Below are 18,829 nucleotides of genomic sequence, written 5' to 3'. Positions count from 1 at the left end.
TAAAATTATGCATATTGGAGCAAAAAATCTGAATTTCACATATACGCTCATGGGGTCTGAACTGGCGGTGACCGACCAGGAGAGAGACCTCGGGGTTGTAGTGGACAGCACGATGAAAATGTCGACCCAGTGTGTGGCAGCTGTGAAAAAGGCAAATTCCATACTAGGGATAATTCGGAAAGGTATTGAAAATAAAACAGCCGATATCATAATGCCGTTGTATAAATCTATGGTGCGGCCGCATTTGGAATACTGTGTACAGTTCTGGTCGCCTCATCTCAAAAAGGATATTATAGAGTTGGAAAAGGTTCAGAAGAGGGCAACCAGAATGATCAAGGGGATGGAGCGACTCCCTTACGAGGAAAGGTTGCAGCATTTGGGGCTTTTTAGTTTAGAGAAAAGGCGGGTCAGAGGAGACATGATAGAAGTGTATAAAATTATGCATGGCATTGAGAAAGTGGATAGAGAAAAGTTCTTCTCCCTCTCTCATAATACTAGAACTCGTGGACATTCAAAGAAGCTGGATGTTGGAAGATTCAGTACAGACAAAAGGAAGTACTTCTTTACTCAGCGCATAGTTAAACTATGGAATTTGCTCCCACAAGATGCAGTAATGGCCACCAGCTTGGATGGCTTTAAAAGAAGATTAGACAAATTCATGGAGGACAGGACTATCAATGGCTACTAGCCATGATGGCTGTGCTCTGCCACCCTAGTCAGAGGCAGGATGCTTCTGAAAACCAGTTGCCGGAAGCCTCAGGAGGGGAGAGTGTTCTTGCACTCGGGTCCTGCATGCGGGCTTCCCCCAGGCACCTGGTTGGCCACTGTGAGAACAGGATGCTGGACTAGATGGGCCACTGGCCTGATCCAGCAGGCTCTTCTTATGTTCTTATGTTCTTAGAAGTCTAACAGAAAGAGTAAGAAACCAGATTTTAAAATGGTAAGAAAATATTACCCCACAGCGCACATATCTTTACTAACCTCACATATGCTACAGTAATGAGCTGGCTCTTCTTTTGTTCTCCCGTGCCAAACAATCTCTTTTCCTGCAGCAATTAGAGCTTCCCTCAAAGTTTGACATTGCTTGAGAGTTCTCAACAGGCAGTACCTGCAACAGAAATTAGAATTAATTTTCATTGTGATGCTGTTTTAGGTTGTTATATAAATCTTGTTGAATTTGAATAATCAAATTTCATATTTTTAAGGTACTTTTCAATGTATTATTTTGCAGCATTGTTAATGCATCAAATTTCATGCCAATCTTTATTTGTATAACTATTTGTGAAACTTGAAAGAAGTTTTGAATTTTAGGGCAACTCATCACATAAAATGTCCACTCTACCAATCTGAATTTCTAATAACCAAATATACTCATTTTAAAAATCCTGTTGAATCTTTGGGGTGTCATGTACCATCAATAAAGAACGTTAAATTAGGCCTTTTCAATAAGCTGGCCTAGATCTGTTTCCCGTTTAATGTATATTGTACTATTACCACATTAAGCCATGTCATGTTTACCTGATGTCTAAAAAATGATGGATATGTGAAGTCTCTTTGAGTCTACTCAACTTAGACTTAGTTTTTGTTCTTTCTTAGATGTTTTTGAAAAACCTCAAGCCTTTTAAGTGTTTGTAAGAAGACTGCAAAAACTTCCCATCAAGTCTCCTCAAATCTCTCTCTCCCCTTGCCCTCATCTCTCCCTTAGTTACTTAACTGTGGAACATGGGTGTCAGCAAGGTTTCCCTCTGCCTCCCATTCCTCTGTTACAGTGTCAAGAAGAACACTGCAAGAGCAGCTTCTCAGGTGCAAGGAGCCCTTTGAAACATGTTTTCCAGGGCCCTCAAGTTCAACAGAATTGTTGGGTTCAGAGGCTCTGGAGAACTATGGGAGTTATGTACTCCCGAGTCGAAAGGCACTCTAATAGGGGAAGGAAGAGAGCCGAGTGCTATCACTGCCTCCTCCTCTCCACCAGTTAAGTGATGGGGGGTTAGTAGATAGCAGCAGGAAATCACAACTGGCTGACAGGCAATGGAGGTATTTATTAAGCCAGTATGAGGTAAAAACAATCCTGTCTGAAATATCAATGCATCAGGGCTCCCTTCATATTGGTGACACTTTGTAAATTGTGAATGTGTGTTTCAATCTTCCCTAAATCAAACTTTGACCCATCACTAAAAACTTTTTTTAAAGTATAATTGCCAGAGAGTAACAGTGATAAATGGTATTATGTCTGCAATAATGATGGGGTCCAACATTGTTCATATGCCCCCCAATCCTATTTTAAGTTATTGCTGACAAAAGATTAAAAAATCTGCTGTTTAGTAGCAAAGAATAGTGTTTTTATTGTCTGATACAACAGCATCTAATCAACAGTTTTCATATGCTAATACTGTCATTTGACAATATTAAATATGACTACCAGTTATTATTCAACATTTTAAAATGTATCTATGTTCCTGATAATTGTAATTAACAGAAATATAACATCAAATTTTGTTCTTATAATTTATCAATAGCTACTTTCATTCTATATGCTCGATTAGAAAAATAATTTAACATGTAGGACTTGAATTCCAACCATTCCTCTATGATACTAAAACCATTCATAACAGAGCGATGGGGCCAGTGGGCAGGATAACCTTGATTGGAATCTATAGCCAAAAAAGGTCAGTACCATCAGCTACCTTTCTTCTGGAACAGGAATGGAGAATTATTGTTCATGTCTTTATTTAGGTGTGATCATTTCCTGCTCTATTTTTCACTCTGCTCTCCCCTCTATCTATTTCTCTACTATCCATAGTATTACAGCAGACCAAGTGGCTTTTTAGGATCCTGGCCTGTAGAAACCTCCTTGGCAGCAGCTTTACCCTCTATCCTATTCTCCCCCACAAATCTTTCAAAGAACCTCCAGAACCCATTCCTATTATAACCTTTTAAAAATTTGATCACAAATGCTGCATGAAATATTTACTAACATGATCTTTCTAGAACCATTTCTTGGTACTGTGTACTAATAAGAGGCCACTATGTTTTTTTGACACCTCTGTTGTTAGCTTGTATTTCTAACTTGCCTTTTCTGTATTTTGTTTGGTTTCCTCCAAACTTCAGGTGCCTCCCTCTTTGAACACTACCCCATTATCTGCTCTTTCTCCTTTTTATTTCTTCTAGAATAATGTTGGATTGCACTTTAATTGCAGGGTCTTTTAGAAGATTCATGGTGTCCTTCACATGCAAACTTACGTCTTTGGAATGCTTTAATACCAATAACTACATGAAAACATGTTTTGATTAATATTTAATTTGTTCACAAATGTCTTGAAAACGTGAACAAAAAATGCTGTATCATGGATGAGCAAAATTACAGAGTTTATTTATTTATTTGTTATTTGATTTATATTCCGCCCTTCCTCCCAGCAGGCGCCCAGGGCAGCAAACAGAAACGCTAAAAACACTTTAAAACATTATAAAAACAGACCTTAAAATACATTAAAACAAAACGTTAAAAACATATTTTTAAAAAAGCTTTAAAAACATCTTTAAAAAAGGGTTAAAAACATATTATTAAAAAAAAACACATTAACAGCAATTCTAACACAGATGCAGACTGGGATAGGTCTCAAAAGGCTTGTTGAAAGAGGAAAGTCTTCAATAGGTGCCAAAAAGATAGCAGAGATGGCGCCTGCCTAATACTCAAGGGGAGGGAATTCCACAGGGTAGATGCCACCACACTAAAGGTCCGTTTCCTATATTGTGCAGAACGAACCTCCTGATAAGATGGTATCTGCAGGAGGCCCTCACCTGCAGAGCGCTGTGATCAACTGGGTATATAAGGAGTAAGACAGTCTTTCAGGTATCCTGGTCCCGAGCTGAATAGGGCTTTGCACACCAAAACTAGAACCTTGAACTTGGCCCGGTAGCAAATGGGCAGCCAGTGCAATTCTTTCAGTAGCGGGGTGACATGTTGGCGATACCCTGCCCCAGTGAGCAGTCTCATCATTGCATTTTGCACCAGCTGCAGCTTCCGGACCAACCTCAAGGGCAGCCCTACATAGAGCACATTACAGTAATCCAACCTGGAGGTTACCAGTGTGTGGACAACGGTGGTCAGGCTATCCCAGTCCAGAAACAGCTACAGCTATCTTACCAGCCAAAGCTGGTAAAAGGCACTCCTAGCCACGGAGGTCACCTGGGCCTCTGGCAACAAAGTTGGATCCAGGAGCACCCCCAGAGTTGTATGTACCTGAAAGGTATACATACGTCCATAAAATTTTCAACAATTTAGCCAATCACTTCTTCCATTTCTTATTCTTCTCTGTTCACAAATGCTCAGATAATTACCAGTGTAACAGATTGGGGGGAGGGGGCAGTAATGCCCACATGTAAGGAGGGGAGGGAAAGGGAGAGTACAAGGTATCAGCACCAGTCTGTTACTGGAAGAGAATCAGTAGAAACATCACAACCCTTCCTTACATTTTACAGCCAGGACTGTTTGGAAAGAGTGGAGAAAACAGTGTCACCCACTTTCCAATCCTACTCAGAATTTACTTTTCATTCCAGAGAAGAAAGCTTCTACTGCTTCTAGTTAGAAACAAAAGAAAATAGTATATCTCCTCTGCCCCTAGCAAATGGCCACGCCAACAATTTGATTTACAGATCCAGATGATCCCAGTTACAGCTACTCACATACAGAATTCAAAATCAGAACAGGAAAAAAAAAAACCACCCTGCCAGAGGCAGTATGTTTCCAAATACCAGTCGCTGGAAACTGCAGGAGGGAAGAGTGCTCTTCTGCTTACGTCTTGCTTGCGGGCTTCCCATAGGCATCTGGTTGGCCACTGTGAGAACAGGATGCTGGACTAGATGGCCACCAGCCTGATCCTGTGGCCTCTTCTTATGTTAAACAGATAACACTCATTTCTAGTCTTTCTGCTTAAAAGAAACACTGATGTCTGTTCAGTTGGTTCAACACTGTTCTACACTGCAATGCTGCTCACAGCCACCAGAAAGAAGCATGTTGGTCAGATCATTTCATACTTTTTTGCCACTACGTATGGATACGTCATCCTTGTTTATAAGCAACCTTGGGGTTTGTTTACAACTGAAGTGTTGGGAATGGTGGGTGATATTTTTATTTAATATATTATTGTAAGCCATGTTTTGGTTGCACTATTTATTCAGAAAGATGATGAATATAAAATGCGTATTTCTTTTAGCAACAAAGGCAAAGTTATCATTAACATGTTGCCAGGTCAAACCAGTGATTAGAAATAGCTTCCAGATGATCAATTGAAGACTTAGGGCCTGTCACATTTTCCAACACTGAGTCTTGCCCTTTAAAAAATATCAGTTGGACATAGCTAGTTTGGTTCACCAAGAACTCTGTTCTTTGTATCTTCTGTACCAATCAGTAATTTAATTCTGAATCAACAAGCGTACCAGTTTAAAATGTACTTACTTGATCATTTCAAAAAGCTTTGGATCTGAGACTTTGATATTCCGTGCTATGTTCCAAGAAAGATGAACCATAGGTACTATTGACTTCACACTTTGCAATTTATTCCACTCATACCGTTCTACAGCCAATTTATATTGACAGGCTATAAGAAAATGCACAGGAAAATAAGAGTACCTATTAGATACAAAAACTTCACTATAGTTATTCTCAAGTAAGAAATGTATATATAGTCACATTCAAAACCCCTGAACAGTTTTCAAAGAAGTTATTTTGGCATAATTGTTCATTGTGTATGCCACACAATGAATATGGGAGGCATGGGAGGAAAAGGATAGTGAAAGCTCTTTCTTTCAGCAGTTTGAATTCTATCTTAAGAACAAGATTTTTAAAAAATCAAATTAAATTCTGTCACTTCTTAAGTGGAGCCTTTTGTAAAGAAACCATATTCCTGCAGACTAATTTTTTTTAAACTACTTACCTCAGGTACTGACAACCTATGGCTGCACTCAGATACCACAGTCTCCAAACCATAATTTGGAGGATCAGAAAAAGCCATGCATATTCCCTTCTCCCCTAGTATCCAAACCAGCAAACTGTGGTTTCAGCAATCCCTCCAAATGCTTGCCAGTTCAGACATCACAGCAAACCACGGTCTGATAAATCAGGATGTGCTCTGTTATGCCAATGGATGGCAGTGTGCAAAGGGAGGCAAAATGGCTAATTCATTTCTCTGCTTATAAAACGAAGTAGGATTATCTGAAGTGGCACATTCAGATGTCCTATTCCCTCATCCTCCAATCAAACTTTGGAAGATTGTGAATAAGCTGTGTACGAACATGCTTTCTCCTACCTTGTCTTAATAAGCAGAGATATGAATGACATTTGCTCGCTCTTCCCTTTGTATAGGCTGTGATTAAACCAGGAAGCATCTAATCCATCATCACAGTTTTCTGTTTCAGAAAATTATGGTTACCAGTTTTGAAACAAGGCAATATATCAAACCAAAACCATGGTTTTAAACCTTGGGTTTCTTCCAAAACTGGTAATCAGTTTCCTGATTCAGACAAAATGGACCACTGGTCTCACCTGAAAGGTGGTTTTCCCAGGTATCATGCCATCATGTGGGTTATATCACCATCTAGCATCCGAAGGCAAGAATGCACAGGAGTCAAGACCCGGGCTGTTCCTTCTGGCCCCACTCCAGTTCATGCGTGACGAAGCCGAAGTGAGAGATCCAAACAGCTGTCATAAACAGAACAGGCAGAACAGCAAAGCAAAGGACAAATACCTAAACGAAGGAGCAGCAACAGCCAGAACACATACACACTGGTCTTGACTCATTAACACATTATAAACTTATTGAAATTGAAGTAACCTTACCACTAAAACCATATATGAAAAAGTGATACAGTATAATACACCCAGGCAACCTCCATCAGGGAGGGCCATGATGGCATGATACCTGAGAAAACCACCTTTCAAATGTGACTAATGGTCTGTTTTCCCCAGGTAGCATGCCATCACATGGGATGTATCAAAGCAGCTCTAGTAGGGAAGGATTACCCACCGCCTAAACTTGTGAAACAACCTATTGCAGAACACGCCTCCTGAAAGAAGCATCAGCAGAGGCATAGCGATCTATCTTACAATGCCTGATGAATGAGTATGGAGTAGACCATACTACTGCCCTGAAAATATCTGCCAGCGGTGCATTTGTTGCGAGCGCAGCTGTGGTAGCTGCGGATCTGGTAGAATGTGCTGTGATATTGCGAGGCACTGGAAGTTTGAGTGACTTGTATGCCAGGGCAATGCATGTGCGCAATCAACAGGATAAGGTGGATTTTGCCACTTTCTTCCCCAGAGTTCTCAGGTGAAAATATACAAATAGGGATTCCATTAGCCATATGCTTTGGGTATGGCAAAGGTAGACCCTGAGGGCTCTGCAGATGTCCAGCCAGTGCCAAGCGTTCTCGAGTGGGTGAACAGGATTACGACAAAAGGATAAGAGTACAATGTCCAGGTTACAGCTGAATGCAGAGCTTACTTTGGGCCCGAAAGCTGGGTCCGGATGTAAAACTACTGAGTCCTTATGAAAAATGCAGAGCTGGTGGGCTGATGAAAGAGCTTCCAACTCTGACTCGTCTAGCCAAAGTGACAGCCGCTAGAAAAAGGACTTAGAAAGAAAGCACCTGCAGAAACACATTCCCCAGGGGTTCAAATGGAGGGCACTGTAGTGCTTGCAACACCTTCTGTAAACTTCAGGACGGAAAACGATGACACACTGCCAGAGCAAGTGAAGCAGCTCCCTTCAAAAAGAGTTTAACCAGAGGACGTGAGCCCATGGCGATACTTGATGAACTAACAGACAAGATCAAAGAGATAGTAGAAGCCTGAAGACACAAGGTGTTGGGCTTCAATCCCATCTTCAAACCTTTGTGAAGGAACAGCAATACCTGTTGGAACTGTGGCTTTAGAAGGTTGTAGACCATGGGAGGCACACCAGCTAGAAAATGCTGACCACATACTCTGGTAAATTCGATTAGTCGATGGCCACCTAGCGGCCAGAATGGTATCATTAACCTTCTCTGATAGGCCAGTGTGGATCAACTGTGTCCGCTCAAAAGCCAAGCTGTCAGACTCACCCAGCCTGGATCCAGATGCCAGATCAGTCCCTGCGAGAGAAAATCCAGCCTCACTGGCAATGTCCATGGATCTGCTACTGATAAGGCGAGGAGATCTGAGAACCATGGGTGGCGTGGTCAGTACAGGGCCTTGCGTGAAGCGGGATTTGCAGTGGGGCCCCCAGCCAATCAGAATGGCATCTGTTGTAAGCACAGTCCTGTCCAGCTCTCGGAATGGAGCCCCCTTTCCAGTTAAAGACCACCACCACCACCTCCTCTTGCTGTTGCCGCTGGCCACCCAACTAGCTGGTGCAGACAGAGATACCAGCGAGGAAGATTCGGAGGGGGGGGGCTGGAGGCAGGTCCTTTTGGCCACAGGACCGGTCACTGGAGCTATGCAGACAAGGCAGAGTTGGCCTCTGATTTTCCCTATTGTGGGGGTCACATGCAGTCCCCCATCAACACTATGGCCACCCTCTTTAGCCCCCAGCTAAAGCCCGTCCTGCTCTCTGATCACAACCTGCCTTCTGGAGAGATGCTCCACCTTCTGAACAATGGACTCAAGCCTCGCAGCTGGCAGGTGCTCCCACTGCCCCCCCCGGAGGAAGGAGAGGCAAGAGAAATGGCAGCAAGCTGCACCAGGGGAGCAATAACTTTTTACCTGCTTGTCGCCCTCCTCCATGGTCAACATAATTTCAGCTTTCTGACACATTTATAGAGTGAGGAGGGCGGCTTACGGGCTTCCCTTGGTGAATTCTGACTTTTATACTAGGTTCATGTATATGGATATTTATGTATTTTGCTTTGTAAATTAATTTGATATGTTTTTATTGTACCTTGTGTATTCTATGGTACACCACTTTAAGATCTTTTAGATAGTAAGCAGTCTATAAATGGAAATAATAATAATAATAATAATAATAATAATAATAATAATAATAATAATAATAATAATAATAATAATAATAATGACCACCACTGGAAGGAAATCTGCAGTGAAGGGGAAATACGAATCACCTGGTCCATGGAGTTGGCAATGACCCACTGAAATGGCAATAAGGCCCATTGGAGTGGAAGAGTATGATGAAGAGTCCAAGGGACAATATGGATGGTTGATATGAGCATGCCCAGGGCTTTTTGCCAGTAACGTCACATCTGCTGTCAAGTGGCGCATCAGGAGCCATGCCATGTCCTTGATCGCTGAGATTTGCTCTGGTGATAGAAAGATCATGGCTGGAGCTGAGTCCAGAATGGCTCCCAGGTGCTGAAGTCATTGAGTAGGAGATAGATGACTTTTCGCAAGATTGACTAGGAACCCATGGTCCCTCAAGGCTAAGAGCGTATGACAAACATGAAGTAAAGCCCCTGGATTCTGCCTGGACCAGTAGGTTGTTCAGATAACGACAAATGTGGACACCCTGGAGTCAGAGATGGGCAACCATGGTGACTATAACCTTTGTGAAAACTCTTGGAGACAATGAGAGGCCAAATGGCAGGGCCTGATATTGGATAGTGGTGGCCAAACACAAACCTCAGGAAGCATCTGTGGGCAGGGCAGATTGGTACATGTAGATATGCCTCCTTCAAGTTGATGGACGCCAAGAAGTCCCCCTCCTGTACTGCCTCTATGATAGAGGTTAGGAACTTCATCTTGAAGCAATGATATCTCACGAACCTTTTCAGAAACTTGAGAACTAGAACAGGTCTCCGTGAGAGATCTTTCTTGGGGACTGCAAAAAGAACAGAGTAGATCACTACATAACGTTCATTGGGTGGCACTGGTTCTATGGGTGCTATGTCCTGAAGGTGCTGTATGGCTTCCTCCATCACCAACCATCCCTGGAGACAGGACTGGGGCGGGGCGGACAGGATGAAAATCTATTTCGTAGCCATAAGATATGAGGTCTCTTACCCAAGAGTTTGTTGTTATGCGGTGTCAATGTTTTGCCAAATGAAGGAATCTGCCTCCAACAGGGATGGTGTCAGTAATGTCTCTGTTGATGGTCTGCCCTTCCTGTAGAGGAGGAAGAAGGACCAGGCTTGCCCTGGTGCTGAAGATGCTAGTGGAATTGCTGACTGGACCAAGCACCTTTGGGGGGGGGTGTCAAAAATCGCCGCCCATTCCCCCAAGTTCACATTCCTCGAAATGGCTGAAAGGAATGGTATGGAGCAAACCTTCTAAATGAACTCAGGTCCTCTTTTTTATTCGTGGCTAAGCCCAGCTTCTGCTTATCCTTAGCGTCCACTAAGACAGATTTGAGGGCCTCTTCTCCAAATAACATAGTGGCCATATAGGGTGCCATAGAGTGGTTGGCTCGAACCATAGTATCAGCATCCCAATGTCGAAGCCAGAGAGTCCTCCATGCTACTACATCTGCCAACATAGCACAAGTTGCAAATTGTGTTGCTTCTAGAATGGCATCAGCCACAAAAGCTGCTGACTTGTGGAGCTTCACAAGAACCCTTCTGATCTTGGCAAGATCAGGATTGGGGTCATCTAGGAGGTCATCCAACCCCATTATGGAAGCTCTAGTGAATATAGACACTGCACATGAAGCCCTGATAAAATAGACCATTGTATCATGGTGTATTGGCAACTGAATCCTGAAGGCATCTAGATGAAATTGAGGAGATTTAGGGTGCCATGCTCCATTTCCCTCTCTCATACTCTTGTCTCACACTCCTGCTTTGGGGCCCAGGTGGGTTTGTTTATTGCTTTCTCTGGCTCCTTGCATAGTACAGGAGTCTGGGAAGCTCTGTTTAGGTCAGTAAGCTCAATGGGTAGGATGTTCTCACTCTGCTTATGTTGACAAAAAGCTGGGAAAATGCCTTCAATTAACCAAAACAGACAGTGGATTCTAATGAGCTCATCAGAGAATGTTTTCTACCAAAGGTTGAGAACACAGCCTCACAGTTGTGTTCTCAGGCCAAGCTACAGCAAAGTTCAAGGCAATAATAAACAAAGACAGAAGTGTTAAAACCATCCCAGCAAGTATGGCAAATTAAAAACACAAGTGCAAATCTGTGCCCATGTTCAGGGACTCTTTTTGGATATAAATAAAGCCCCTAGATCTTGATAAGCAAGCTTCAGTACAGACCGATGGGTGCTGTACAAAGAAACGGACCATAGGGATCTTGCCGTTGCTGCTTTTGGAGCTTCCAGCAATTGAAAGCAAATGTAAGACCCGGGGGGAGGGCTCATTAGCCACTTTCATCTCTGTTTTATTGTTTTACTGCCTGCATGCAACCTGTTATCTCTAATAAAACAGTTAATCTTCTTCCATCAGTGTGGTTCACTGCCTTCTGAAACTCTAAAGAATCTTTTTCTTGCCTATTGGCAAGACACATGGCTGTTACAAAGGGCAATGTCCATTCTTCATTCAGATGAGTCCTTGAACTGTGAGTCCCCTTCGTTGGGAAGAAGAGACTTGGTAACCAAACCAGAAATTGGCTCATCCACTGCCGGGATCGTCAAATGATTCTAGAGCTTGGGAGCCAAGGAAAAGAACATAGCCCCACACCATAAAGCACTCTCACGCTCCTCACACATCCACAGACAAAAACTCACTACACAAATGGTAAGGAGAACTGCTTCGGATGAAGGCAAGAATGAACTGCAGCTTTGGATGCTAGATGGCATTATAGCCCATATGATGGCATGCTACCTGGGGAAAATGGGAAACTATGGCTAATTGACAACTTTGCTCATGCCATGAAGGGAGGAGCAAAGAGGCTGTATACACGGGCGCAGGGCTTGTTCATATCCTGCCTTATTAAACTGAGATACAATTATGTGAATGTGGACGGTACTGCCATGTTATTCCATTCACAGATTCCTAAATAAAATCCAAATTTGTTCTATTACAAATATTTACTTTTTAAGAATACTATTGGAGGGTTGATCTCAAAAAATGCTTTATTTCCTTTAGAATTTTCTCAAAATGGTTTTTAAGAGGTGTCATACATATTCCTCTAGTTTCTGCCTTTGTAATATCTCACAGTCTAGGAGCTTCATGTTTTGTAAATGTGGACAATCTATAAGATGAGATTTCAGTGTTGGTGAAATCAGCCTGAATATTTATGTAATTGTAAGAGACATCATCCTACCTGTAAGAGGGCCAACATTCCAAGCAATATTGTTACACCAGCCAATAGCCTGAACCCAATGAACAGTCCCAGCATTTATCCACACCAAATCTCCCGGTCTCTGAATAAATCTATACACTGGAACACTGGCTTCATATAAATCTTCCAAATTAGGCCACCAAGAGCCCAAAAGAAAATTCATATTGTTTCTGAAACAGGAAAAGATGAACTTAAACAATTATCAACAAATATTCTGTACACACAAGTCATTCTAAAATGTTCTACTCAAGTAATAAAAGGACAAAAGATTATTATAAATACTCTTAAGAGGTATGCTTGCTCAGACAGTAAACTTTCACTTTTGTAGACATCTCCAAGCCAAAGCGAACTGCTACATCCCAAAACGTGGACAGGAAATTGACTAAATGAGGGGCATTCATTGGGCCAAATACATTTTTTTTAAAGTACATTGTTGCTTCCAGGAATACAGTTTCAGTTTCAACAATCGTTGTGGCAAAATATCTGCTACCATCACAGGGTTCAACCACAACTCTGTTGCACTGTATAACAATGAAGATTGTTCTGCTGATGCTTTCTAGATTTTTCAGCCTCAGGAAGCCCCAGGCATATCTGACGTTTGACAGGCATACTTATCCACACGGTCTAGCTGCTGTGCAACAACTAGTGATCATGTGAATGATGGAAGAAGTTGCAATAATCACTAGCAATGAGTCACAGTATCAAGGGATCCTATTATTTGGACAGAAGGTGTTGCGAGTGGTCCAACAACTATGGACTCCACAACAGGTATGCCTAAGATTTGCATTGGCTTGGCTGCTTGCCTACACTGGTGTAGTAATGGAGAATCATGCCATTGTTGTGGATCAGAGTCCTGATTATTACTTTTTACTTACAATTCTTAAGGACAACTAGTTTAGGTATGTCCAAGGGCTTGCTAATAGGATTTTTGCATTATTTTTGTTGAAAAGCAGACCCCCACCCTTGCCAAATCACATATGATCCTTTCAGTCAAAATGTTTGCCATGTGGTATTAAAAATTCCTCTCCAAGGAACACAAGCCCAAAAACTCTTGGGCTGCCACAGGGATGAGGAACTTGTGGCAATCCAAATGCTGGACAACTCCCATCATCTCTGACTATTGGCCATGCTCCTAGGGATGATCGGTTGGAGTCCAATGACAACTGGAGGACTTCAGGTTCTCCACCCATAGGCTAGAAGAACCAGTTGCATTCACATTCTTTAGATTCTACCCACAACGATAATGCATTTCTACATTAATACTGCTCTTACACTGTAATGCATAGAAGGTGGCAGAAGAAAGAGATGAACAAGTAATACACTAGGACAGGAGTTGCCAACCTCTTCAGGCCAGTGGGTATATTTGGAATTTTGAGATAGGGTCGTGGATGCCAATCATAAATGGCTGCAGTTGGGGGAGGGGGTTGGGGCTTTTTGCACGTGGCATAACACAAAATAGCTGCCACATCTAAAAGAACAAAAAAAGAGACAGGGCCACAAAATAGCACAACCTCCATCAATGGAGGAAAAGGCACCTGTATCAGCCACTGCCCTGCTTGTTCACAGAGATATGCTTTTTGTACCTCTTCTCAGTTCAGAATGGAAGGGAGGGTAGGCATCCAATCTTGGCATCCAATGAAATGTGTGATTTCAGTTAGGAGAGGCTGAACCACTGGAAGTAGGAACAGCAAATAGTATTTTGTGCATTGTGGATTTTTGAGGGGATGTTTACTGAGACCTTTTGCAGGCAGCGCATAGGAGATGGTGGGCACACTGCTACCTGCAGGAATCACACTGACAACCTCATACTAGGACAAACCAAACCAATATATCCTACCAAATAAACATCACAATAGCACAGTTTAGTGATAGAGTGGATTGTAAAATAATTGGAAGCACAGCATATGGCGATGGAAAATACTGAACGTACTTTTCACAGAAGTCATTCATGACGCCCCAATAATTTTCTGGAACAACAAACCATTCACAGTCACCTGGACCTATATTTATATTGACTGAGCAAAAGTTGTTATTTTCTTGATGACCTGAAATTAATAAGAAAAAAAAACAAAACAATAATAGTGATGATTGATGTTTGCAGGGCATTGTAAAAATATGGAGCATAACATGCAAACAAAAATGATAAGATTCCTGTGGTACCTTAAAGATTAACAAATTTATTGTGGCATATGATTTTATAAGCAAGGTATTTTCATATCAGAATATATACTTGTTTCTCCTTAAAATGCTGTAATATTCTTTGTTGTTTTTTCTGCAACAGACTAGCATTGGTACTCTTCTATTAATTTAATTAACTGTTTTTAAAGAATTAATATCCCACATTTTATATCTGATATTCAAGGTAGCTGACAAACTATAATACAAAGTAAATCAATTATAAATAAAAAAGCCTAGCTCAAGGCAGTTTCAGTCCCAAAACCAAACTGAAGCCAGACTGAAGGAAAACAATAACCAGTTTCATGCAGGAATACCAGAATTTGAACTGTCACAACCCATGCAAGCACCTTGGCCAAAAATGACATGTTCAAGTCCAGCTGAAATCAGAAGTGTCAGATTCTAATACTATTAAAACTGTAATTATTTCAGCAAGTTATAGCTTATCTAATTCATCAAATCTATATGAGGATCTTTCAAAAATCTATTTCAAGAACTTTGATGCATATAGTGAACTTCTGATGAGAATAGCAGTAATATGCAAAGTGGGCATAAGGTTACTAGTTCACCTTACAAAGTTGATGTAAAGAGAACTGAGTAATAACATCACATCATGCCTCCTTGCCATTTATTGAATAACAGTGAGACACACATTTTCAAGCAAACTTTGGAACTTAAACTGCAGGTTTAAATTAACAGCTGATGTAATTTAGTTTTAAAATACCTCTTTTTCAGTGTTCTTTAGTATTCTTTACATAGTACCATCCATGTACATAGTGCTTTTTAAAGAATGAGGGGATAAGTCCTTGCCCCAGGGGATTTATAATCTATAAAGCTAAACGAGAGGGGGAAATGGAGGCAGGGATAAATAGGGAAGAATATGCAATTATTCTCAGCTACAAGAGGATATGGGGACCCCAAAGGGTTGTACCAAAAGCTTCATAGAAAGCAAAAGTAGTGGCATCACAGAAATATTACTGGAGCCAATTTCATGCATAAGATGGAGAATGGGAGAAAGAGTAGTCATTTTGAGGGAACAGGCACCCTTTGAATGGCTGAAAGAGATGGAGGTGGACAAGTAAAGGTCACAAACTGGCATTTGTTGGGATGTCAGGGCAGAGATACGACGTTACACAAGGCCATGGAGGCATAAGAACGTATGGAAGAGAAGTTTGTGAAGGATCCATAAGTAGGCAAGAGGTCAGCACAGGAATTTTCAGAGACGTATCATGTGGTAAAAGCAACAAGAAAGGGAGTTATCAATTTTTCTCTATTATTTTATTTATTAAATTTATTTTCCGCCCTTCCTCCAAAAGGAGCACAGGGTAGCTTTTTAACCATTGGATTTTATTAGTCATCTAATGCTACATTTATATTGGAAATTGTCCTCTCAAAGTTAATGGCAATATTATATGGTTATTATTGAAGTAAAAGAGCCTGTGAACTCTCTTCAGAACCACCAAGATGTATAAATGTGTAATTCACTATTATTATTGAAGATTAAAGTTGCAAAAAGACAACACAAGGATTCAGAAATTGTCAAAATTAACAGGGTTTTGTCACTATGTAGCATTCTGTATTACTCACCTGGTGTTCTGCTGCCTGGCACCTTCATATACAACTGGACTGTATTCATTCCCAGGATTGTATGACCAACATGACTGAGGAGATTTCCTGCTGATACCACACGCACAAAAGCAGGAAGCTTTGTAAGTTCATGGAGTTGCAGTTTCCACCTGTTGTAAAACAGTGTATTAATTTATGTGGTATTTGGAGATGTGAAAAACAGTTACATTCTTTACACATTTCCCCTAAAAAGTCCATAATATTTGTTTGCTGTTACGTGCCTTCAAGTTGACTATGACGTATGGCAACCCTATGAATCAGCAACCTCCAATAACATCTGTCATGAACCACCCTGTTCAGATCTTGTAAGATCAGGTCTGTGGCTTCCTTTAGGGAATCAATCCATCTCTTGTTTGGCCTTCCTCTTTTTCTACTCCCTTCTGTTTTTCCAAGCATTATTGTCTTTTCTATTGAATCATGTCTTCTCATTATGTGTCAAAAGTATGATAACCTGTTTCATCATTTTAGCTTTTAACAATAGTTCTGGTTTAATTTGTTCTAACACCCAATTACTTGTCTTTTTTGAGGTCCATGGGTATGCACAAAGCTCTCCTCCAACACCACATTTCAAATGAGTTGATTTTTCTCTTATCTACTTTTTTCACTGTCCAACTTTCACATCCATACATAGAGATCGGGAATACCATGGTCTGAATGATCCTGACTTTAATGTTCAGTGATACATCTTTGCATTTGAGGGCCTTTTCTAGTTCTCTCATAGCTGCCCTCCCCTGTCCTAGCTTTCTTCTGATTTCTTGACTGTTATTTCCATTTTGGTTAATGACTGTGCCAAGGTATTGATAATCCCTGACAAGTTTAATGTCCTCATTGTCAACTTTAAAGTTACATAAATCTTCTGTTGTCATTACTTTACTCTTTTTGACATTCAGCTGTAGTCCTGCTTTTGTGCTTTCCTCTTTAACTTTCATCAGCATTCTTTTAAAATCATTACTAGTTTCTGCTAGTAGTATGGTATCATCTGCGTATTTTAATTACTGATATTTCTCCCTCAAATTTTCATACCTCCTTCATCTTGGTCCAATCCCACTTTCCGTATGGTATGTTCTGCATATAGATTAAATAAATAGGGTGATAAAATACACTCCAGTCTCACATCCTTTCCAATGGGGAACCAATTGGTTTCTCCATATTCTGTCCTTACAGTAGCGTCTTGTCCAAAGTATAGGTTGCACATCAGGACAATCAGATGCTGTGGCACCCCCATTTCTTTTAAAGCATTCCATGATCTACACAGTCAAAGGCTTTACTGTAATCTATAAAGCACAGGGTGATTTTCTTCTGAAATTCCTTGGTCCATTCTATTATCCAACGTATGTTTGCCATATGATCTCTGGTACCTCTTCCCTTTCTAAATCCAGCTTGGACACCTGGCATTTCTCACTCCATATATGGTAAGAGCCTTTGTTGTAGAATCTTGAGCATTACTTTACTTGCATGGGATATTAAGGCAATAATTCGATAATTACTGCATTCCCTGGGATCCCCTTTCTTTGGAATTGGGATGTATATTGAACACTTCCAATCTGTGGGCCACTGTTTAGTTTTCCATATTTCTTGACAAGGTTTTGTCAAAATTTGGACAGATTCAGTCTCAGCAGCTTGTAGCAACTCTACTGATATGCCATCTGTTCCTGGTGATTTGTTTCTTCCAAGTATTTTAAGAGCAGCTTTCACCTCACATTCTAAAATTTCTGGTTCTTCATCATATGGTGCCTCCATTATTGTGTACAATATTTCTACACAAGTAAAATCTATTGACCTTTTTGGTATATTGACATATTTGGTATATTGGTATATTGACACACAGTGACTACAATAGGAAACAGAAAAAATAGCACTGGAGAGAAGAATGACAAAGAGGAAGGGGAAGGAGGTCTATCCACCTCTGTGCTATCATTTTCCCCTCCAGACGTCCTCACAGTATCTTATATACTATTGTGGAGTTTAGCATAACCTAAGAATTAACTTTGCTGCTGATTAAGCCAAAGCAGCTGTTAGCAAAACCATCACCCTCCATTGCCTATTGATATAGTATATTGAAATCTGGTTGGATGACACTGGAAAGCCAGTTCTGAGCCAACTGATTCCAACCAAGTTTTTTTGTGCAAAATCACACTTGTTTAAAGTGAAACAGCTCTCATTTGCAGAGTGTCATATTCTTATCAGTATGCCACGCCTCTGCTCTCTTTGCGTTAGGCTCAGGTGAGGCAGTGAACATGTTAGATCAGTGCTCAGTAATACACTAGGCTAGTAAACTGAAGCATGTTTGTATGGCTCATTTCCAAACTGTTCTGGATAGTGTTGCACTCCCCAAAAAGACCAAATTTGCAGCCTGGGGATGCTTATAATCCAATTTTGTCACTGGAAGCCCAGTAGTGTTAATGACATAGGGTTCCTTTCACCAGATGAAGCTAGTGTGTTAACTGTGCTTCCTTCTGGACAGATATAACCTCACCATAGTTCTCCATGTTCTGATAATCTCTTAGGTAGATTACTACAATGAATTGTATGTTGGGCTGCTTCTGAAGACTGCTTAGAAACTATAACTAACCCAAAGCACATCTGCAAGGTTACTAACTGAAAAGAAAACAGGAAGGGCCCAAGCTCCTTTGCTCTGGATCTAATGGTTGTACATGCACATGCCCTCAATGTCTTCCTACCTGGATTCACCTAGTTTAGTATAGCACATTTGTAAGTGTACCTAAAACAATCAGAACTTGTTGGACACTGTTAGAAACAGGATGCTGGGCTAGATGGACTTCTTGTCTATTTTATCTTAACTGAATTTTAACATAAAGGTACAATA

General features: G+C 41.0%; 1 protein-coding gene across 8 annotated transcripts in view; it reads right to left on the bottom strand.

Annotated features, from left to right (window-relative positions):
- The window catches only part of KDM6A (lysine demethylase 6A), a 242,894-nt gene that overhangs the window by 19,094 nt on the left and 204,971 nt on the right, over positions 1 to 18,829 (bottom strand). For all 8 annotated transcript variants that reach the window (XR_009762780.1, XM_061627506.1, XM_061627503.1 and 5 more), the window contains 5 exons: positions 15,964 to 16,112; positions 14,132 to 14,246; positions 12,184 to 12,371; positions 5,456 to 5,597; positions 982 to 1,108 (listed from right to left, as the gene is read on the bottom strand). Coding sequence is in view for 7 of the 8 variants with exons in the window: in XM_061627506.1 (XP_061483490.1) it covers positions 982 to 1,108; positions 5,456 to 5,597; positions 12,184 to 12,371; positions 14,132 to 14,246; positions 15,964 to 16,112 (721 nt within the window). In the remaining variant the exon portion in view is untranslated. The remainder of the gene's footprint in view (positions 1 to 981; positions 1,109 to 5,455; positions 5,598 to 12,183; positions 12,372 to 14,131; positions 14,247 to 15,963; positions 16,113 to 18,829) is intronic.

The sequence above is a fragment of the Rhineura floridana genome, chromosome 5, assembly GCF_030035675.1.
Source record: "Rhineura floridana isolate rRhiFlo1 chromosome 5, rRhiFlo1.hap2, whole genome shotgun sequence".
Lineage (NCBI taxonomy): Eukaryota > Metazoa > Chordata > Lepidosauria > Squamata > Rhineuridae > Rhineura > Rhineura floridana.
The sequence above is the reverse complement of the archived record's forward strand: the minus strand, read 5'-3'. Positions and strand labels throughout refer to the sequence as shown.